We start from the raw sequence: 24,212 nt of genomic DNA, 5'->3' as shown, positions 1-24,212 counted from the left end.
GTCTCACCTACATATCTGCACGTATAACCCGAATATTCCCCATATGGTAACAAACAATAGGCATTTACTAAAACTTCATTTTCAGACAACATTTTAACATTAGACTAACTTTTATAAGATATTCTAAGAATAAATTGTTGTCTCTAACTGATAAAAAGTTGATTGAAACAATCTCTTGAAGCTAGCTAATCGAAAAATGCGCTTTAAGTTGCTCACTATATTCTGCAGTGCAAAAAAAACGGCATTTGGCAAATTGTCGCAAGTAAATTTTAGATCGTTTAACTAATTTTAGTTCTGAACTATATGCCATACATACATCATTAGAGAGGTAAAAGAGTGCTCTTTTTAATTAAAAAAAAATATTCGAAAAAAAACATTATTTTTCAGTAAATATACGCTATTTTTTTCGTGTTCCCATATGGTAACGCTGGGAAGTACAGGGTACAGGTTTTTCCCATACATTTTAATCGCGCTTCGGTACTGTTTTGTTCATAAAATATGATTGTTCCTATGGCAGCTAAGCCGATTTTAACCAAATTTGGTCAGGATGTATTAAACCAACCAAATGTATGTTCTGTGAGTTTGGTTGAGATATCTCGAAAAACAAAAATGTTTTCCATACTGAAGGTGAATTTGACCCCGATTGTTCCTATGACTATAGCTGTCATAGTGCATATAGTGCACTGATTTTAACCAAATTTGGTCATATATATCAAGGAGGAGCCCCCCTGTTGGATAAAGCTATGTTTATTAGAATTTTTCGCAAATATTCGTATTTTTTAGTATTAATAGTATTCATATGGAAACAGCCGAAAAAATGGTCCTGTCGATTATGCTGACAAAAGACGAACAAAAAGAATGTCTTTTTCAGATTCAGCGACCTCATATTTATCTGTACTGAAAGTTTTATGAAGAAACTCGAAAAATAGTTGCTCAGGACGATTCGGGTTAAATTAAAAATTGGACCAGTATGGTCCAAAAATTAGTTTTTATCAGGGATGTCACAAAAATCGAAACCAGCCAAAAATATATTAAAAATGTGATGATTTTTGGAAGATTTTCGGTTGGCTTTCATTTCTGTGGCACCCTTGTACCATATATAAATAATTGAATTATTTTTGATCGAAATCTCCAAATCTACATTTTGTCTTGATCTTGTTTTAATAATAACTGTAGACAGAATCGTATATATCATGGCAACAAAAGTTTTCCCTTAAATTGATGTGGGTAAAACTTTTCTGTTTTGTAGATACTATTTTGAGAAAACTCAGAATATCAATGCTTTAAAGGAATGACTCACATATCCAAAGATACATAAAAATCGATCGTCATTATCAGAAATGTATTATTAATTTACCAAAATCGTTACCTTAAGTTTCTGTAAAGTGTAACTAAATGTTGTCCGCTTATTTTCGCATTAAATGAATAAAAAAACTTTGGAATTTTTTTTGTTTTTTATATGTATCGTTTTCAGTTTTTATTTATATTAATATATATGTAGTTATATACAGTTGCATTATATATTACACTATCCGCTTAGGGCGCTAAAATTATGCGAGCTTACATACGATTTGTGCATAAAATACAGCAATAATTATTAAATATATTATTTAATATATACTCGTATATTCGTACACTATTATATTTAGGTAAAACGTGTGTTTGCCAATTTATCAAATAAATACATACAGAGTACAGTACAATTACAATACAATATAATAATAATAAATTAAATTTACAAACGACAGGAACAAAGTTATAACTTAAGACAATAAAAACAAAAACTACAACAACTAAATCAATCATTGCTCGCATTTAACTTGCATATTTGGTTTGGATAAGGGCCCAAGGGGGGTAAATAGGGGGAAGGGATTTTAGATTTTAGAGCGTGTTCGACATTGATATGTTTGCTATGTCCACCCAAAGGAAGGATCGTCACTATCGCATTGAAAGCCAATTGAAGTTAACAAAGAATTAAATGTTGTATGATCAGATTGTTAATGAAGTGTTTCAGGGGAGAGGGGGGAAGGGGGAAATGGTCCTGATGATGTCATTGGGGGATCGTTTTTCACTAACTCTTACAAATTTACTTCCTATAAGCTCTGATTGCATAAGTTGTATGTATTAAAATTAATGTATTTTCAATTATCAGTTATCAATTATCAATTAGATTTAGGATTTTTCATTCCCACAAAAATTGCACAAAGTCCTTGCGATTGCGGTTGCGGTTGCAGATGCGGTTGCTTTTAGTCAATGCCAATGGTACCGCTGCTCCTCTGAGCGGGATGATTTTTTGCTATTTGGTGTAAGCGGCGTTAATCAAAATACCGAATAATCACATGTAAATTATTGTCCGAAAGTTGACCGATCGATGCTCTCTCTCCCTCTCTCTTTTCAACTGATCTATGCTTGATTCAAACCATCAGGTTATGGCCTCAACAACGCCAGCTTAGGTCCTTGTTGTTGTTGTTGTTGCTGCTGTTGCTGCTGTTGTTGTTGTTGTTGCAGGTGATGTTCCCGTATGGCGATCAATGAGAGCGATCGGAATGCCGAGATCGGAGAAGCGGTTGTTCCATTTGCAACCGACGGCGGCAATGCATACGGATCGGGGGAAGCGGATGCGGATGCGGATGCGGACGCTGATGCTGATGCTGATAATGATAGCGATGAGGGTCATGGCTTGCCGCTTAGCGAGGTGACATTAACGCCAGGCGAGATCTTGCCCGAATTGGATGAGGATGACGAGGATGTTGAATTGCTGGAAATGGGACCAATCATATGCTGTGCCGTCGTATGCACTCCACTGGTGGGAATATGCACCACATCGCAACCCATCGACGAGGAGGAGCTCGAGGCAGACGGCGATGCACCCGGCGGTGGCGCCACCTGTGCCTGCCCCGCATTGCTCGTGGTCGTCAAACTGAGCGGTGCAAAGTGCTGTCCGGTGGCTGCCCCAGACACCGCTGCCTTCCACAGCAACGGATTCATGCCGAGGCCATTGTGGGCAGCCAAACTGGCGCCAAAGTGCCGCTGATGCTCCAGAAACTCCTGCGTGGGCGCATTTAAATGGGCGGCAGCTGCTGCCGCGGGTCCATAGAAGCCGCGATAGAGATCGGGACGCACATAGGGCGCATAGTTGGGGATGCGTGCCGCCAGTGGGGAGAGTATTTTGCCAGGAGACGGATGCTGATGCTGACCTGCATGGCCATAGAATCCGGGCTGTGTCGGTGGCAACTCGCTTGCAGGAGAATTCTCTTTCGGAGCTGAGTTGGACTCTTTGCCATCCTTGGCCATGTCGGCCAGTGACCAGATCCTTGGCTTCACCGTCAGACTACCCCCAGTTCCGCCCACTGCCGTCTGCAGGGAATTCTGTTGTGCCTGCTGATGTTGCTGCAGTAATTGCTGCTGATGATGATGGTAAGCTGCGATGTCCGGAGGAGAGCCTGTCGGAGGCCGGAAGTGATGATGCAGGGTGGCGGGATGGAAGAGTGGATGCGTGCCAGGACGATCGTAAAGATCGGGCGAACCATTCGGTGAACCGGGCCGCGATTCCGACCACTCACTGTTGTTGCTCTCGCCGGGACGATCGGTCATCATGTCACCCAGTCTTCCCATACGATCCTTGTCGTCATTTGAGCCCAGTCCAGAGTCTTTTGCATCTGCAAATAAGGAATAGTATATGTAAAGGTTAGTGGGATTTGATAGATAATTAACGAGAAGAAAACTAGAAATATTGATCTGTTTAAGTTACAAAATGTGTATAAGTGTGAAGTATTTATTTCTCATATCTAAGAGTCTTCAACCTTTAAGAATTATTTTTTTTCAATCGAGAAATAAGTTTTCCCCACTTAATAAAACTTTAATCTGAATAACATTTTAAATATAGTTCAACGTGTTGAAACTAACTTTAAAAAGAGGAAGCTATTTCTCCCACCCGATTTATATATAAATCTGAAAAGCATTAGTTTTTTTAAAACACAACCGGTGGGTTCGCCTGATTTTATTTCTCCTTCCAAGAATGTAAGTTTTTCTTTCTAACGTTTAATATAAATGTAGCGTACTTCTTTCCTATAACTAAGGGATGGTTGTTCTCTTAGAACTTATTCTCTTACTTCCTTTCATAAAATCAAGCCTTTCTCCCTTTCAGTTAATACAGAAAATCTGGGTAATTGTATAAAGTATTGTGACTTACCTAACAAATCATTATCTTCCGTATTCTTATCGTTATCATCATCATCATCGATATTGGCATCATCATCATCGACACGATTCCTTGGCTCCCATGTCATTTTGTTCTCCTTTTTCAGTCTTCTTCTCGCATTTGCAAACCAGGTGGAAACCTGAGTGAGCGTCATTTTTGTGATAATTGCTAGCATTATTTTCTCCCCCTTTGTGGGATATGGATTCTTTTTGTGCTCATTGAGCCAAGCCTTCAATGTGGATGTTGTCTCCCGTGTGGCATTCTTTCGTCTAGCTCCATTTAAATCCATGCCGTAACTGCAATTATCAAAATAAATATAGAGAATGATTAGAATGGGAATCTGACTTGGAAGAGAGTGTAGAAGGATTCCTTTTAAATGCATTTGACACTTGTTAGCCAACTCATTTTGGTTGGCTTTTTAAATGTGTAGCATATTAAACTGGTCAACTGGTTGCGTATCTATTAGCAGAGCATTATTGGACGCACCCCAACCCAACTTGCCACACACTGGTGTGCAACATTTGTTCATAATAAACACATTTGCCAGCCATGAAATCCATTGGGCAACTTGCGACATGTCTGTGTCCCTGCAACATTAATGCTTGTACACATGTGCAGTTTGCGGTCTGGCAACATATTTTTAAACTGACCCGACTCCTCCTACTCCTCCTACTCCTCCTCCTCCTCCTTCTCCTGTTCCTGCCTCTGCTCGAATACGTCCAGGATAATATGCATATATGCATTGGACGCGACATGGCGTAGCAACTGCCTTTTATCGCTTTTTGTGGGCAGTTATCCTGAACATGAGCGGAGGAACAAGGGAGATAGCAAGGGAGTGAGCGAGAACGCAGAGCGGAACAGCAGCTATATACAGTCACTCACAAAAGTATGGCCTGTCCACAAAAAACTCCAACACTTTCGACACTAAGCTTTAATTGTTTTTAAATAGAATTTGTATTAGTTTAATATTTAGTAACGAATTAAAAATAATTTGCATTAATTTTTTAAATTATTTAAAAACACAAATCTGCGTTTAGCAATATTAACAACTATAGAGTTGACTGTTGTTATAGTGTACACATAAATAGCGACAGTTGAAAAAATTTTGAAAAATATTGAACACAGTTTTGAAAGCCAATTCAAACAAAGATCTACAAAAAAACACACAAAAATATCAATCTCAAATAATTCTTATTTGCGACAATTCAATTATTTAATTATAATAGAAAATAAAGTATAATTTATATGTTGTTGCTAATTAAAAAACATGTTGTTTTACGAATCATTTAAAAACTTTAATGACGGCTTTTAATCATCCGATTTTTTGTTAAGGCTTATTAAGAAATGCAGGGACGTAGTCAAATACGTGAGATCTACCATAGAGAATATTTCGGTCAGTAATTTTGTTGAGTTTTGTTCACTCAAGAAAAGAAAACTACTTTAAATTAATATTTTTGTTAATGTTTTATCTCGTTGTAGTAACTAATATTTAATAACAATCTATGTTTATTTTATAGTTTGGCAACTAATAAGGCAATAAAGTGAGTCATTATCAAATGTCCAAGACTTTTGTGCGTGACTGTATGTGCGTGTACATATGCGTACATAAATACAATACACAAGTACATCCATACATGTGTTGTTGTCCCATTTGTAGTTCCCGACCAGCTGCACAGTCTTTCCAGGCTGATGCTGATGTCCATTCAGTTGCCACAGTCGCTGCCACAGTCACTGCCGTTGTTGTTGCTGTGTGCGTTGCATTAATTAATTTAAATTTGAAAAGCGAAGTGTTGCCGAGTGCAAAACACCTGCGTCGACAGCCATTTCTGCCTTTGATCAGATGACAGTTGAATAAATTTTTATAATTTTGCACTATCAACGAGTGTGGATTCGATACCGATGCTGCCTGCCTGTTGTGGATGACGTTTTGTGGATGCCGTTTGTGGATGTCAAAACAATGCAACGACAAATGGCAAAACACCCACGCCCCTAAACATACTGACAATAGGGTTGGGCTTTTAGTTCCCCTACATTGTCTGAAACAACGGCATCCACAATTCGATGTCGATGTTGAGTTAACTTGCTGAATTCGAAATCGAATTCGCTATAGTCGGCTAACTGGCGGCACGTCACACTAAAATAACTCAAAATTGATTTATTGTGAATATTATTGATAGACAACAACAACAGCAGCAACAGCAATGGACATGACTCAACTTTCAAATTTCTGTTATGGGTGTCAATTACAGCAGAAAACAATGAGAAGAGCAACAAGCAGAGAAGGTCAAAGGGGGGAGTGTGAGAGGGAGTGTGGGTGAGAGGGAGGTAGAGAGGAGCACTCTACCTGACGGAACGTGACGTGACGGGATGTTGTCGATGTTGTTCAATCGACAACTTTGTTTGGATATTTACGATGTATGTCGCTGTCGCTGTCGATGTCGCTGTCCAGCGGCGGAAGCAGCCACTCTGCCGACGGCGATCAATTACAAGCAAATAAATTGTCGTTAATGATAATAGAAAATACAATAAAAAAATACAAACAATATTTACTCGTAAATTCATATTGGCTTTTACTTTTCAAACGAATTGGCCGAATTTCTGTCTGCAACTGCAACTGCAACAACTTTCAATGTACTTGCAACAATTGAGTGGCGAGTGAGTGCTACTGTTGGCCGCGCCCTACTTGATTCATTCATTCATTGATTCATTTGCTGGTCACGTCTTTAGACTGATGTGTTGGCGTTGATCGCCTGTCGGACCACCGTTCATGTTCTCGCCAAGAGACTCCACACACCACACACACACCACACACACAGTATACACTCTCTTGTCCCGTCTCTCAATGTCAAAATTATTGTTATTCATTTAACGCTTCAACTCTTACCTATTGAAGGGATATCCAGCGAATGCCGCATCATATGGATGATACATGGAGGGATATGGCCAAGGTGCACCGCCTGCTACCAAATTTTCCTTTAAATCGATGCCAGCCTGCAAATAAATAAAATAACATTTATTATAAATAATTTTTATAATCTCTTTTGAAACATGAATGTAAAATTGAACCAGCTGACCAAACAGCAAGACCTTGAACCCAAAAATTATTTAAAAATCATGTTAAACAAATGATTAGTACACATTTTACGATTTTGAGCTCAGTTGTGTTGCTGGTCGCTATAATTAAAAATATTGACAATGGGAGCAGATCGCTTGTTATGCAAGCAAATTCTGATTCTTTCGCAAAAGTTGAAAGAAGAAAGATTAAAGAAGATAGAAAAAATCCTATTAAATATATAAAGTTTGACAAGAACTACATATTTGTATTTGAAACTAGATAAGCCCAATAGATCTCATTATATCTCTAAGAACAATAAGCAAATAACAATACAGTAAAAGTGGAAAAATGATTAAAAGCCCAGAACATTCGTTTTTTTTTTTTTAATAAAATTAGTTAATACTAAAAAAAGAAATGACTGTCAACAAAAAGAATGATATACATTTCTTTTTCGATTGAGAGAGGGAGAAAAATAGCTGGAAGTTACAAAATAGCTTAATAAATATAAATAAATATAAAAGTATGTGTATAGTATGTTTATTTTATTCTAAAATTGCATAATTAATCCCACTGTACAGCTTCTCTCAGCGATAAGCCAAGGAGTAATAAATTGATGCTCATGACAAGAGGTAAGTTTGTGTTATCATTCAAAAAATAGAAGCAGAGAAGACCCTACTGAGTTTATATATATAAATATATATAAGTTGAGGAAGTATATTTGCATTATGATCTTTAATTTCTATCATATTCAATGATAAGTAAGCGAAATAAATCGAAAACTTACAAAACAGTTTCTCTTATTATTTTAAGTATGGGCAAATCCTGCTAATTTTATGTCTATATGTTGTTTTATATATAGCTGAGCAATTTGTGTTTTATTCAACAGAATTTATACCACTGTAAACTTGAGTAAATGATAAGCGAGAGAGCAATAATCGATGCTCTATCATGAGTAGAAGACGTGACAGAAATGGCTTTAGCTTTCGCTATATACAACGAGTATTATTCGCTATATTCAATTGGGATTCATTTTTTTTTTTTTTTTTGATAATGAGCGACATATAAATACAAGTGAATACACGTAAATGCCACATTTGCACACACAAACACACAGACGTGTAATTATATATATGTATTTTCACATTTAGTTGGCATTTAGAAACAGATGCGAAGCTTGACTCGCGTAATTAAAATCGCACACAAAATGATGTACATAAATGTTTGTTGGTAGGTATGTACTTGTATTTATGTCTGTATGTATGTTGATTAAGTGTTACATGACAATTACTTATATACACATTTAGTAATTTAGTCTTGTCTAAATTCAAAGCGACAGATGTTGTTGCTGCTGTTGCCGTCGATGTTGCTGATGCTGATGTCGCTGTTGCTGTTGTCGTTGTCGTTGTTTAATGTCAGCTGTGTTGCCGTGTTTTAAGCGTGATAACGACAACAGATTACAATGGGAGTTGAGCAGAAGCAGCTGTTTAGTAGAGACAGAGAGAGCATTATCCATTGGACATTGGAAAAATGTCAAAGGTCAAGACGATGATGTAAACTCTGCGATCGATACACATCTTGAAACGCATGCTGACTTTGGGACTCGTTGTCATCATCAGACAGTTGCCAAGTTGTTCGCCTGTCGTTGTTGTTGTTGTTCTTGTTGCAATGTCTGTTATCATGAGCCGACGGTCGATCGGTCGGTCGGTCGATCGGTCGTCTGGTCTGCTGCCAAATCGGAAATATTTTGTGTGTCGCCACAAATACGAGAATGTTGCAGTTGCAATATCAACGCCAAATCGACGTCTCCGGCACAAAACACGACTAGCGGAAACCTTCGTCGAAGAGGTTCGCATGCTCAGCATGTGGTAAGTTTTGTTTTTCCTTATTTTTTGTAAATATATATATATATATATATATATATTTTGAGCCAAGTCAAGTCAGCGATAGACTGATAAACGGCGACAGAGATCTGTTGTTGTTGGCCCTTTTTTTTCTACCTTTTAGCTGTGGACAGGTCCTACAGGAAAGCATTCGTAACGTGAACGTAGTGCGCAGTTCGCAGAAGTCATTTAGCAAAACGTTTTACAACCTTTTGGCCAAGTCAAGACAATATTAAATTACAGTTGCCGAATGTGGAAATAAGTCTGCGCATCGGAAGGTCGCAACTTGCACCCGAGCGATCAATTACCAGTTGCACAATCCCGATTCCCGAATCCGATTCCTCAATGAAGCAGAAAAGGTCGTTGTTGTTGTTGTTGTTGCATTGCTGAACCGGTTTATACAATTTTTACAACTTTTACAATAATCGCATTCAACTATCAAACGTGCAACAGCATCAGCACCATGTTTAGCATTAACATCAAGAGTATCCGCCTCAGACTCTACCAAATCTGTATGGTCTTTACATAGTCTCTTTGTCTCTCAGTCGCTCTGTCTCTCAGTCTCTCTGTCTCTCCGTCTGTCTCTCAGTCGCCGAATGGAGCGTGTTATAGTGCGTGCTGCCCACGGACATGGACATGGGCACGGACATGGACATGCGAGTGCAACATCCTATAAATTGTTGCGTTTGCTACCACTTACAGTAGGAGCAACTTACAGTATCCAACGGCCTGCAATTCTCTGCAGCTTCCACTTGCACTTCCTCCTTCTCCATCTTCGTCTCCGTCACCTTCTCCGCCTTCGCTACCGTTTAACAGCTCCCGAGATTTTTGCGTGTGATGCAAAATATGAATACAACATGAATACTCGACAAGTGTGCAACTACGTTTCGCGTTTATTATTACAGCTTCGAATACGAGTTTAACTACAAGTACATGTACTGACAACTAGCTGATCCTCTCTTCACAACATTAGTCGATATCTACTCCTAATATTACATCCGAGTAGCTCAGCATTGTGATGATAAGTTATGACTTCATTACAACCGCAAACATTCACCCAACAAGACATTTTGCGAAAGTGCATAGCAAATCGTTAAATAATTTTATTCATCTTCCTGCTCATTCCTCCTAAAAAAATTACTTTTTTTTTTAAATTCCTGATATACGTGTCAATTCATTTTTGCCATAGATCAATAAAAATGATTTTCAAGCTGATCGATAGAATTAAATTTATATTAAATAGCTAAAATTTCTGATATAAGTTTTTGGATAAAATGGGGTAAATATAAAAAAAAGTAGGAAAATATACTTGATTTACAATCCAATATTAAAAGCTAACCTATATAATTATTACTCTACATAAAAAAACCTGAACACCCTATAACCAACCCTTAAGTGCAATTCCGCTAATTTGTTAAATTTTCTGAAATCGTTGAATCATGTGTCCATTAATTTTTGGTATTTATCTCTGAAACTAAGTTTCAAGTCAAAGGAATGAAAAACAATGAAGTCGCACCAAACAGCCGATAATCCCTTTATCGATACAGAAATAATATTGAATAAAATGAATAAATATTTTTTTATCCTACAATCTGTCAGTAAAAAAAAGTAGTATTATTATCCTTTTCCAAAAATTAGCTTCAAGTTAATGAAATTAAAAATATAATTAAAGATAAATAATAATAAAATTTACGGAATTGAATTTTCTAAAATTCCTGTTACACGTGTCAATTCCATTTGTACAAAGATCTCTATATATAAGTTTCAAATTGATTGAATGCAGAACAACGAAGTTGTTTAAAACAGTTTTTTATACACGTTCCTCCCTGGAGGGGTTATACCCAAAGAGGTATGTATATTAGACAACCGTTGTGCCCTTATTTTTTGAGTTTTTTGTTTGAGTGTGCAGGTTCACGCATTGCAGACTGTGATTTCGCAGCTTCCAGCTGATGCAAGGCAACTAAATTAATGAGTTTGTGTACAACAAACAAAAAAAGGAACTGGAAATTCATTGGATTTTCATTGTTAACTAAATTGTGGAACGCTGTGTGCGCTTCACGCCAAAACTAAATGGATGCCCCATGGACATAACCCAACACCGACAATTGGTCGACACATTGCGATGCGATTCGATTTGATGTGGTGACTGTCGCCTGTCCCAGTTCCTGTCCCTTTCCCAGTGCCAGTTTCAGTTCCTGTCCCTCTCCCAGTTCCTACACTGATAAAAAAATGTTTTAAGATCAAGATTTTGGTCTAAAAACTTAGAATTTTGGTCTAAAAAGTGCATCGAGAACATACAATTCTTAAATTAAGAAAACACATCTTAAATTTAAGAACATTTTTAATAAGACCAAGTTTTGAATTTTTTATATAAATAATCTTAGTATTATTAATATGGTCTTTAAATAGTCTTACTTTAAGAACAAAATATTTAAGATGAATGTTCATGATTTTAGGATTTGCTCTTTTTTTCAGTGTATCCCTGTCGCCTGTGTGTTTCGGGTGCTGCCCTGTGGTTTGCCTGTGGTCTGTCGCCTGATGCGATGCGATGTGAATGATGCGCGTAATGACGGGTCGAGTTAATTAATTGCTGCTTCGATTTAAAAATAAACGCACGTTTACGCATCGCATCGCATTCCTGTCTGTACTCAACAGCGAGTTGAAGTTTAAGAATGAATGGAATCAGAATCAGATTCTCAAATGGAATCTCAATCTGAATCCGATGAGTAGGACTTTGACATTGACTTTACTTCATCTGAAATCCGTTGAGGAGCAAGATGGAAACGTTTCCACGTAGCTGACAGTTATTGCGTATGGCGCTTATAAAGTTGTACATGGATCTGGATAGGATGTGGAGGGGAGGCGGATGGGGAGGATGACGAGGTGGCGCCTGAGGCTGTTGTTGTTGTTATGTGAAAGTTGTAAGTGTGGTTCTTGCTGCTTGTTTGTTTGGCCCGTTGTTCGTTGCCATGACTGCTAATTTGTTTGTTGTAGGCAGCCCCATTCAGACATATTCGTAGACACCCTCATTCTCATTGTGTGTGAGTGTGTGTGTGTGTGTATAAAAGTGCAAAATTTACTGTTAACGTACATTTTCAACTTTGCCAAAAAGCCAAACAACAACGGCAACAACACAAAAACTTTCCACAACACTTAGAGCCAAAAAACAACAATGCCAAACGACAGAGATGGAGAGAGAAAGAGAGAGAGAGACAGATTGAGAATGGGAGTTTGATGTGGAGCATGAGTAAATGTATTTAGTACTTAGACCAGCTTCAGGAGACGTCACCTTACCCATTAGGAAAGTGAGGCAACAACCCCTGAGATGAACAACAACGACAACGACAACGACGACACTTCGACATTTTGAAAGTTGACAAATCAGTGCATGTACTGGGAGTAAGAGAATCCTCTCCAGCTCCAGCTTCTGCTCCTGTTTCTGCTCCTTTTGTTAGGGTTGTTTTCGTATAGCATGTGAGTGTGTGGCTGTGTGGGAGGGTGGCAACTCTACTCGTCATTGGTGCAAGACCGACTGACTCGATTTGTAGTTTGCCTTTTTCGTTACATTTTCAAGTCAACTTTGCCAGCGGCAAAAGTTTTTGTAGCTCCCACAGGACACATGGACACATGGACACGGAAAGTGGCAGTCGATGTAGATGTGGATATGGATATGGATATGCCACATACATATAGTACACACACATTTGTGCGTAGTTGGCTTTGTGTGCTTGTGCCCCCGAGTAAGATTATTGTCGAGTGCGAAATTTCATGCCTCATGCATTGTTGTTGCAAGTTGACATTGATGTTGATGTTGCTGTTGCTGTGGGTCTTGTTGTTGCTGTTGATGATGTTGTGGCACTTAGAGAGTCGGAACAAGCAAAAACACTGCAATGTAGTGTGCTAAACAGTGAGATACTCTACAGCTGTATTTATGCTGCAGCTTCATTCAATTGCAACAAAGGTAAGCAAATGATGTTAAAAATAATAAAAATAATTTAAGAAAATACTTCAAATAATTATTACTAGTTCAGAAGGGTTCTTGGCAATATTTTGAAGAGCTAAACTTTATCAGCTCGACATTGAGATACTTTGTAATCGTATATTTTCAACATGAATAGTTACATGTAAATTAATAATAAATAAATACATTTAAATGAGGATAAAATCCAAAAGACAATTTCGGAAAATTGATAACTTAAGAATCTCTATGATCTAAGATTGGCACAAATGAAAAGGAATATTATTGATTAAATAATTTATACAATGAACCATAATGTTATGTTAAACCGTAGCCTATTTATGTCGTCATTTCATATCAAAATTAAGGTCATCTTTTTTATAATTGTCATTATTATACCCATTTTGAAAGATATACGTTTGTTGAGCATTATACAGCTCACAAAAATAAATAATAAAATATTTTTTTGTTTATAATTTCAAAATTGTGAAATAAGTAAATAAACTGGCAGTGGAATTGGGATAATATTTAATAAATGAATAAAGAAATTTATTTACTTCAATTTAGGTGTTCAAATGATTAATAATACAAACATACTTTTAATATTAAAAAATAAATAAGTATGCTTAACTTTATCTTTGGTGCTCAAATGATTAGTAACTCATATATAGTTTATAGAGTCGAAAATATGTGTCATAAATTGCCACAAAGTTATAATACCCCTGTAGAATTTTGGGAGCTGAGTATGAAAAGTTAATAGACTCGGACCAAGTTCATCGTAACGTAAGCAACAGGACTCTTCTATTGTCTAATTGAGCTGGAGCAGCAGCTGAAGTCAGGATGCAACATATGCGCTAACGTCAAGGATAAACAGATAAACTGACAACTGACAGGGGCAAGGGGCACGGAACAGGGGCACGGGACAGAGGCGGAGGCGGGGGCGGGGGCGGATCACAGGCGGACAGGCTGTCAGTTGCGTGTTGACAAATTTATTAATAAGGTACGAAATGTAGCAGTCGACGCCCTCAACGACACCGGGCGCGGCCAGAACGGAATTGAACTTGCCTGGCCTATTTGTTGGCAGGCGGCGCTCTTCAAATGTTTCTTTTTGCCATTTGAAATGACAGCGACGTTGGTGCAACATCTACATCCACATCCACATCCACATTTACAGTCTGTGGCAGCGTCACATCCACCTTCAAAAGCCATCATCCACCATTTAGCATGCGTCGAGTCTGAAGACAACGAAATATATGAACGTGCTGCGGCAAAATGACAGCCGCTTGACAGCTCGTGTCAAAGTAATGAATCCACCGCACAGAGCCGACACTTTTACAACTCCGGCCCGAAATATATATATGTATATGTATATGTATATACGATACTCGTATATTGATGCTACGGTACTAAGAAAAATTGCTCCAGTTTAGCGCCGGCGGCTCTTGAAAATGCCGCAGTTGACTAATTACGATCGCCGGATGATTTATGCAGCTGTGAGCCGGAAAATTCGAAACTGTTTTGCCTTTTAAATGCCTCAATCAATATTAAGACAAATGTGCATGTGATGTACACTTACGCATAAAAGTATACGTACATCACATCAAATTGCTGGCGTGGGCGAGTTTCAACTTGAGAGCGACAGTGTTAAATCACCAATCGATAAATTTCAAATGAGACGACTCTTATTTTTAATAAGTCTATAGACACACACGCACAAACACACACACACACTCACTCACATATACTTATAAAAGATACTTATGCATATGTGTATCTTCAATAACAATAAGAAACCGGCAATAAAATGAAATTTATGCAAAACCACAGCTACTGGCGACAGGCTCCGGTTTTTTTTCTTCTCTCATCTGCTTGTCTTTTGTCTGAGCTTTTGTCTAAGCTTCTTCAATATACAAATCGATATTTATACCCTGCATATATTCAAACATTCATATTCATTCGATTATCGAAAAAAAGACAAAAATACAATGGAATTACAATGGGAAGTGCGACGATCGATTTTCACTCGGTTCGTTCGTCATTATTGCGGGCATTTCAAACACTTGATGTAAATATTTACATAATTGATGGATGCGCGGCATTGCCCGTGTTTTGCAGACAGCCAGTTAACCAATTCCCATAAATGGAGTTTGTTTTTAAACCAATTGAATAAATAAACATTTCGTTATTAAGTTTTCGCTGATTTGTTGAACTGAGTGTCGAATAACGTTTTACAACAATTATCACTTAAAATAGTTCATAAGCGTTTCTCGATTCTAGGAAAATATGATAATAAGTTATCTACAACACCCAATGGTCTTGAATATTTAATTTAAAATTTTGTTGTCTGTCTATTTTTAATCTTTTTTTAAATTTAAGTTTTTTGAACATATAACTTAAATTATTGTGAAATTTAATATTGGAAATAAATAAATAAATAAAAGATTTTAGAAAAGTTTTTTTTTAACAATTATATTCAATATTTCGCATAAACAACAATAATTTTATTGATTTAAAAACACTTTTGAGTCAAATAAATTTGAATATCGCTTGCTGTAATTTATTTTACCAATTTTTTTTATTAAATTCAAAATTTGCAGAAGTAATTTGACAACAGTTTCAGTTTTTATAGAAATTATTGGAGCTGTTTTACTGAACATCCTTTTAGACTTAAACTGCAACCTGCACGCGATGCAAACGCTTTCATATCATAAACATTCTACTGGAACGAGATATGCAACCCAAACTTAACAACACATAAGCTATAAAGATATGTTTACTCTTAACAATGTTAATATATAACCCTTTACCAAAATATACCCTCTGTAGAGGGAATTATAATGTTATCACGAAATGTAAATGTAAAATTTATTACAGCAATCGTTGCTTGTACAGGCTAAGGAACTATCTGTTTAGCTGGTTTTTCTTTCAGTTGCCTTTTTTTTGTTGCAAGTGGCACATAAAACCGGTTGAAATGTTGCTATCTATATCATAATATTATATTTATGTAGGTTTCAGGCTTTTGTAAATTTTATTTTTTTTTTTTATATTTTATCAATATCATCATATTTTCTAATAGGAAAATCTTACTTTAAGAATTACCAGAGCAAAGAATGACATCTTTATAGGGAATATATTCTTCTTCTTCTTAACAAATACGTCAAGAGTTTACCAAAAAACGAATCTTAAATGTTTTCAGATTAGTCTGCAGTTATAATAAGACTTCATAATTTTTTGAGCCTGAGATTGGGGAAGAAGAAGATTTGGAACCAGAGATTGTGCTAATTGAGTGTCCTCAAATGCATATGTCGAGTAATGGGCACTTAGATTGTTTAGAATTCAAGCGAACTGAAAGCCACACAAGATCCGGTCTGTTTTGGTATGGCCAAGTCACAGTGGGAGTCCAATATCCCTACCCCTACCCCTACCCCTACCCACTGACTTGACCCTAGACGCGGCATGTGGTCCGGGAAGTGAAACCAAATAGAATTGTTTGCAAACAAAAGCAAATTACACGCTGCTATTAGAAATAATTCGGCGAACAATGGACAGAATGAATGAAGCGCCGGACAGGCTGTAACAGAACCGACAACCGAGCACCGAGAAGGAAGAACGAAGAACGCAGACCGGAGAACCATGAACGGAGCACTCTTCGGAAGGATGGCATTGTAAAAGAAGGCATATGACATGGCCGTGACCAGACTCGCTTAGTCTCACAATAATGCGACTTGAAATATCACCCTGCCCAGTCTCAAAAGGTCAGGCAGAGACAGACGACAGCGGTACCGTCACAGGTACCAGGCAATGATCATAGTGTCAGTGTCCAGACTGGGCTCCAAAGTCTTTGACAAATCTTTGCCTAGAACGCCAATAAGCCAAAACTCTAAACACATGTTCGGAAGCACAACGGACCAAGATGATGCTCTCTTTCTCTCTTTCCGTCTCTCTCTCTCTCTCTGTCTGTCTGTCTGCGTGGCTCTGGCACACGATCAAATAACGACCATACCGACGACGATGACGACGATGACGACGATGACGGTGGTCCCAGCACGGACGTTGGACAAATTCAGAAATTTATTGCACCATTGTTTAGTCTCATGACTTATGAACAGGCTGAGGAACGTTTCGTTTTCCTCTTCTTTTTTTTTTGCTGACTTTTTTTTTCCTTATTATACCCGTCGTTCAGATAGTAAAAGGGTATATTGTAACTGAGGGAAGAAGGCATATGCGACCCTTTAAATATATATATTCTTGATCAGCTTTGTGTCTGTATGAACACTTACATCTGGGAGACAATAGGAGCTAGAGCAAGCACAATATTTTTGAGTAAGTATATCAAATGTTACATTTTTTCAAATTTTAGATACCTTGAAAATGCAATAAAAACATTTGGTCCTTACAGCTAGAATCCGCACATCCGAGTGTTTTCAAAAATTGTCCTTGTCCTCATTTTCCCCCAAAATCTTTTTGTTGCTGAACGTTTTGTTTAATTTTGATCTATTATTCTACTTAATCGCATCAAGATTGGATAAATATAACATCAGCTATGACTATTTTAAGTTTTAATCAATAAGGTGAATTTGCCTAAAAGTATGCAGTAGTTTTTATTTTGATAACGTTGATATATAAATCAATTCAGTAACGGGTATCTCAGAGTCGGGTACTCAATTATACAATTTTCTGGTCTTTTTCCTACTTATTTGTATTGACAACAAACTGCGTTTGGAATGCGTTTTGCATGTTGCATGTTGCATGTGGCACGTTCACTTACCGGATTGGCGTAGAATGGTGGCTGATCGGCGGCAATGCCGGAGAGGTAGGCGGACATGCCCTCGGGATAGACGCCGAGCGGTACGCCTCCTGGTCCAGGAACAAGTCCACCGGCGGCGGCCAGACGCTGATAGTTCAACATGTCGTACTGGCAGGAGCAAATTGTCTGTCCGCTAACGGGATCCGTGTAGATGGTGCGTCCAGTGTCGCAACAGCGATTTGGATTCGGGTTACCCGACCCAGGAGCCGGCGGTCCTCCAGGAGGCGGCGGTCCAACGCCCACATTGGGTAGCGATGATGGACCTGGTCCAGCGCTGTTTCCCGCCGAAGCTGAGCCGTAGGGCGTCACGGCAGCGGCACAGGGAGAGCCGGAGCGTGCACCCGGCGGTACGGTAGAGGTGACCATGCCGGAACCGGAACCGGGTACGGTCAATGGCAGGGGCACGCTGCTCGGCAAGCCGGCGGCAGCGGCGACAACGGCGGCGGTGAGCGTTGGCCCCGGACCGGAGCCGATGCCGAGGCCGTGCCCGTGGCTCGAGCCGGACGATGAATGCAACGGCGGCAAGGTTGACGACGACGACGACGACAACGATGACGGTTGTGGCGGCTGTGGAGGATGTGGCGTCTGTGCGGCGTTTGTGGAGGGTGTGGTAGGCGATGAGGCAGCAAGGCGAGTTGAAACGGCATTCTGCAAGAGTTACGGATAAACAGGAGAGAAGAAGAAGAGTGCAATGAGTATCTAGCGTGGTGAAGAAAGCATTTAACAAATAATATCTGCGATTTAGGAAATTAAATAATCCCAAACTATTACTTATACCTAAAAATATGCATGCTGAAATCAAGATTTATATATTTGAATTTAAAAAATGTTTTTTTATTTTTTATCTGTCTGTGTGCCTACTGTACCTGGTAGCCTTAAGAGTAGGAAGGGGCTTGAAGAAACTTAATTAAAATCGTTGCCCCTCTTATCAATGCGATAAGCGCGTCTCTTCTGTAGACACACGCCTCCCCCGACCCCTTTGCTCCCCCAACCTACTCAAGAGCAGACCCCCTCTTAATAGCCTACTCTTCTCAGTCAGCTGGCGTAGGCTCTTCTAGGTTCTTCTTGGCCTGATCATCAAAGTGGAGCCGCCATTAACAACAAATCATGTTTTCGATTGACAACATTGATTTAAATTACACAGCCGATTGCTTGCAACGAAGAGCGGCAACAACGACAACGACAACGTTGTCCTAAGAGTATCTGTGTGTGTGTGTTGTATGTGTTTGTGTGTGTGTGTGTGTGGATCTTGTGTCCATGTTTCTTGTGTGTGCATATAAGCCTATCGCGCACTTTTGTCAACACTTTTAGTCAAGCAACAACTGCAACTGCAACAACAACAACAACAACAACTGCAACTGCAACGCACACATTCGCACATACACATATGCTTGCTACATGCGGCATGCGGCATGCAGACACAAACAAGTTTCAGGTTTATTTATTATCATCTCTTTGCTTGCTTTCGTAAACTTTTCTTGATTTTTGTACGTTCGCTTTTCGTTTGTCTTTGCGGCGGCGCTCGCTCTCTTCCCCATTTTATATTTTTTTCTTCTTTTAACAAATGATCGAAAGGCTGCAAGATTGGATTTTTATCGCCAAGACACTCACACACACACACACGCACACATACTCTCTCTTTCTCGCTCAGTCGCTGATAGATAGACGGATGCACTGCGTCCAAGTGACAACTCAAGTGGCCATACGCGATTAAAAATTAATTCTATGACCCATATGGGGCCCGGCTCCCGATGTTGGCTATTTGGAATGGGAAGGGGAATGGACAAGGGGTTGGAGGTGAGGCTTGGGTTATCAGTTGGCGCCTTTGAATCAGCCGCCCGATGTTTATCACTCGCTACCCGGCCATGTTGTCCGTTGGACATATCTTTAACTCTTCAATACATGTGTGGACAATTCAAAATTAAAAATAGTAGGAAATGCTACAGTCGAGAGAAGCCGACTATGAGAGACCCTGTACTTATTGGGTTCAAAAAAAAAATTTACAATGAAAATTAAAGTAATACAAATTTATGAGCGAAAGAAACTTGTACTCAATCCATGAAGCCACTGTCATTAATCCTTTTAAGTCGCGCCAGAAAGACGCACAAGCACTTCATCTCAAGCGAGCTTACAATAACAAAATACATGCGCCAGTAAGATGCATAAGCAGAATTCTGCTCTAATAAAATACACGCATTTGCAGCTCGCACTGAAGGCGACCTTTTTTTTATTTATTTCTTTTTGAAGATGTTATTGTAATAATCCCGATAAAAAATTTGTGCCTACCTCTACTATAACATACAATAAAATTGTCATGCTTAATATCTTCATTGTAATTATTTATCTATTTGAATGAAGTAATTTATTTAAATAACGTCCAATCTAAAATTGTTTTTTTTTCTTAATTACTCTAGAAATTTGTTTTGTTCATTTCGCTGAGGGCTTGGCAAAATTCTTTAAGAAAAAAACTAGATAGTCTTAGGATATAGAGAAATCTATGCGCCAAGCTTTTAAAAACTCTGAGATTTAAGTGATTATATGGATGGCCCGATGGACACGACTTTATCGACTCGGCTGTTGATGCTGATCAAGAATAAATATATATATCTTCTGCTGCTTATTACAAATGTATCGCTTTTGACAAACTTAGGATCCATTCTTCTATTTTAAGTAAAATCGCTTTCGAATTCTTTAGATATGCATAAGTCTGTACATCGAAATGAATGCAAAAGTATTTGAATAAACAAATAGTTAACGTTCATCTTGTTCTTGTTGGGAATTGATCGAAAGTGTTGAATATCCACACACACACTAACGCACACTCACATTTGTAATCACGCAGTATAGCTATCCCTGTCTTGCACAGTGGAATTTTGATCTAAACAGCGTTTTGCATTTTTCGCTGCGACTTCAATTCGAATTTTCGGTGTTTGGTTTCGGATTCAGTTTCGGTTTCAGTTTTCTTTGTTGTTCTACAAGTTGCATTTCACATTATTTGTTTTTGTTTTTGTTTTGTTTATCGCAAGCATTTTATGGGGCTCTTTTCATAGCGCTTTGTTGCTGTTCTTGCCGCTTTACTTATTTGTAATTAATGTCTGTGCTATAGTGTGCGAGTGTGTGTACAAGTGCTGTGTGTGTGTGTGTGTGTGTTGGCGCTGAAGTGTCAAGTATATGTTGAATTGATTACATTTGAGCAAAGAGGCAACATTAACTTGCCATATTTGCCAGCATGTAGATCAGATTACCAGGCAAGTATGTAAAGGCCTTTTTTGATTTTGAGCAACGACAGACATGCTAAGTATGTATCTAAGTAAGTGTGTGTGCGTGTGTGCATGTGCATATAAGATACAATCGAACAACAGCAGTTCCTATATAGATACTATATACTTGTATCTACAGTTGGTCAAGTAATTGTTTCGACAATATATAGAAATTTAACAATTTTATGCTGCAAAAAAATCGTTTCTTGGTATGTTATCATTTTAAATGATTTGGTTATATACATTTGCTTATGTATCTTTAAGCAATCTAAGAAAAAATATAAAAAATAATAGTAAGATCCATTGAATATTAAAAGCAAATGTGTGATATTTTAGACCCCGTACTTATTATTTTTATCAAAACAAAAACTTGAGAGGCAAACAAATAATTGTTCTTAAATTTTGAAACATGCTTTCTTTTTTTTTTTAAGTTGGTTTTAGTTCTCAGAATGAACCGCGAATATCACAGTTTGCATAAAAATAAATAATTTAATTTTGTATTTTTCAAAACAATAAAAACAACAACTTTAGCAAAATAAATTAAATTTCAAAATATTTTAAATAGTTTTTCTTATTTAATTATAGTTTGTTAATGCTCTTAGAGCAAGTTTTAAAAAGAACTAAAGATTTTCATTGGCTTTAACTATTTTTTAACATTCAAAAGAAATATGTGATTATTTTTATTTTGTCATAACAATTACTTGACTAACTGTATGCACTGTTATATGGGAGTACTGTTTAGCATCCATATACATGTGTCGACAAAGGAATCGACAAACACACACACACAAACAAAAACACACTCTCTGGCACGCCAAACAAATGTAGCACAAATGTATGGCTGACATTTTGGGATTCAAAGTGGATTTGGCAGACATCGATTTGAAATTTCTTTAGTTTACTTTACTTTTTTTGTCGATTTATTTTTAAAATGCCTGCATGCGAGTACAATATATATGTATTTCACTCCTCTTCTATCTGCGATCCGCGATCTGACGTTGTCAAGTCCAATCGATGCATTTAACACCTTGTACAACAAGTTAAAATTAATTAAAGGAACTCATCTTAATTCAGATTGTACGAGTATTTCGATATTTGAAGCTCGTATTTGCCTTTTTATTCCAATTGAGGAAGATATCTCTATCCTGAATCGAACAGTAAATGATCCTTTGCAGTTCCCACTTATTTACCATTTTTCTAATTTTGAACAAGAAATATATCTTTGAATTTCTCATGAAAACTTAACTTTAAGCAATCAACGGATAATTCTATATACTCAAGTTAATGTTCACTTACTTTAGACTTATTTTAATACTTATTAATACTACAGATATACTTATTAATACGCACCATTACTAAACAGACACCGGTTTCATTACTGTGCACTGTCATTTAATTTAGATTTGCTTTTCAAGTCGAACTAATAATTATTCTTAAAGCGCACGACACGACACGAATCGAAAACCGCACTCGAAACTCGAAGCTCACACAATTCCCAATTCAATTCAATTCAATACGATTCAATAAGAATTGGCACAACTTTTGCATTAATTTGTTTGCTGGTCTCCTAATTGTGTTTTAAGCATTTAATTAATTACATTAAATAATATACTTTTTTCATTTGTTATTTTTTTATATTTGATTTTTTTTGTTTTGTATTTCGATATCGAACAAAATAGCTTTAATTAATCACTCTTTTAAGGGCGTGTATGTGTGAGTGTATGTATGTATTGCTGTGCACTGTTATTTTTTTTAAAACCGTTTTTAACCGTATTTAACCGTTTTGTTGCCGATTTGACACATTTCGCATTTGCCGACGGTTAAACGGTTGAACGATTGAACGTTTTGAGCAATCCCAGAGTCGTATAGTTTTCGATTGCTGGCTGAGAATTGAGAGCTTTGCAACTCCCAGAAATCTAAGCGCCTGCTGTTTATATGTTGTTTATGCTGATGCCCAGACTTTTCTTTATTTTGTTGTTTTTTTAAATTCTGGATGACCGCGGCGAAGTCGAAGGAGAAGACGAAGACGAAGTTGTCGTAGGCGAGAGATGTTGATGTCGTAGGCGTTGTAGGCGGAGGTGGAGGCGGAGAGCGAAGTCGTAGTCGTAGACGAAGACGAAGACGCAACGCAGACGAAGACGCAGACGACGAGCCAATGCAATGCGAACGCACACTGAATGGATATTTCGAGGCGAAGCAGCGGCACGACAGGCGCTAGCGATGGCACTGGCACTGACAGAGGCACTGGCACTGCTGGCAACTGACAGAGGCAGCAGGCACAGCGGCGGAGCAGAGCGACCAGAGACCAAAGACAGACACGACACACAGAACGAACGAACGAACGATACGAACAATCTGCGTAACAGCCAAAAGTAGACTAACATGAGTTTCTTGAGCAACTACAAAGTGTACGACAAATGGGAATTACACGACAACCGACAATCGAAAACAGCGAAAACACCAACAACAACAACGGCAACGGCAACGACTACGACAGCAGCGACAGCGACAGCAGCAGAGCCAGCAGCAGCAACAACAATAATAATGCACAGATACACACAGATACGAATCTCTGCGGCTGTATGAGTGAAAGAGAGCGAGAGAGCAGCTCAACGGTTGGCAAAACTCGTTTCTCCCCCAAATTCGTAAGTGCCTGTGCTGTGTGTGTGTGTGCTGTGCTCTCTTTGCCTTGCGTCTGTGTGCGTGTGTGCGTGTTTGCTTGTGTGAGAGCCCAGCAAGAGCAGAAAAAGTATCAACAGCAAAAGAGCAACGCAAAAACAACAAAAACAACGACGAACAGCGACCGTAACAACGGCAATAATGATTATCATTAAAAGTGGGCTGGCTGTTAGTCGCCGAGTGCATGAGTGCAAGCGAGATGGGTGGCTGCATGCTCAGTTGCTACTGCAAAGAGCAGCAACAACAACAACAGCAACAGCAACAGACGAGAACCGGTTGCGTCACAATGGCAGCAGCAAAGGGAAGGCAGCGACGGCGGCAGAGCGGCCACAGCTACATTTACAACTACAACTACAACGAAAGCAGAAAAAT

General features: G+C 38.3%; 1 protein-coding gene across 1 annotated transcript; it reads right to left on the bottom strand.

Moving 5' to 3' along the window:
* Positions 1–1,884: 1,884 nt before the first annotated feature.
* On the bottom strand, positions 1,885–23,564 carry LOC117788130 (homeobox protein caupolican). The gene is made up of 5 exons (XM_034626797.1): positions 22,512–23,564; positions 17,863–18,549; positions 7,086–7,192; positions 4,193–4,497; positions 1,885–3,659 (listed from the first exon to the last, which is right to left on the bottom strand). Exons 1-5 carry the CDS (start codon positions 22,551–22,553, stop codon positions 2,674–2,676), a joined length of 2,127 nt encoding a protein of 708 aa, XP_034482688.1. The 5' UTR covers positions 22,554–23,564; the 3' UTR covers positions 1,885–2,673.
* Between the last annotated feature and the right edge of the window lie 648 nt (positions 23,565–24,212).

Source organism: Drosophila innubila (genome assembly GCF_004354385.1).
Source record: "Drosophila innubila isolate TH190305 chromosome 3L unlocalized genomic scaffold, UK_Dinn_1.0 0_D_3L, whole genome shotgun sequence".
NCBI lineage: Eukaryota > Metazoa > Arthropoda > Insecta > Diptera > Drosophilidae > Drosophila > Drosophila innubila.
The sequence above is the reverse complement of the archived record's forward strand: the minus strand, read 5'-3'. Positions and strand labels throughout refer to the sequence as shown.

Coding starts and splice junctions, on each gene's coding strand:
- LOC117788130 (XM_034626797.1), bottom strand. CDS start 22,553: ATGACAGTGCACAGTAATGAAACCGGTGTCTGTTTAGTAATG. Junction 18,550..22,511: donor CCGGTGTCTGTTTAGTAATG/GTGCGTATTAAT, acceptor TAACTCTTGCAG/AATGCCGTTTCAACTCGCCT. Junction 7,193..17,862: donor CACCATTCTACGCCAATCCG/GTAAGTGAACGT, acceptor ATTTATTTGCAG/GCTGGCATCGATTTAAAGGA.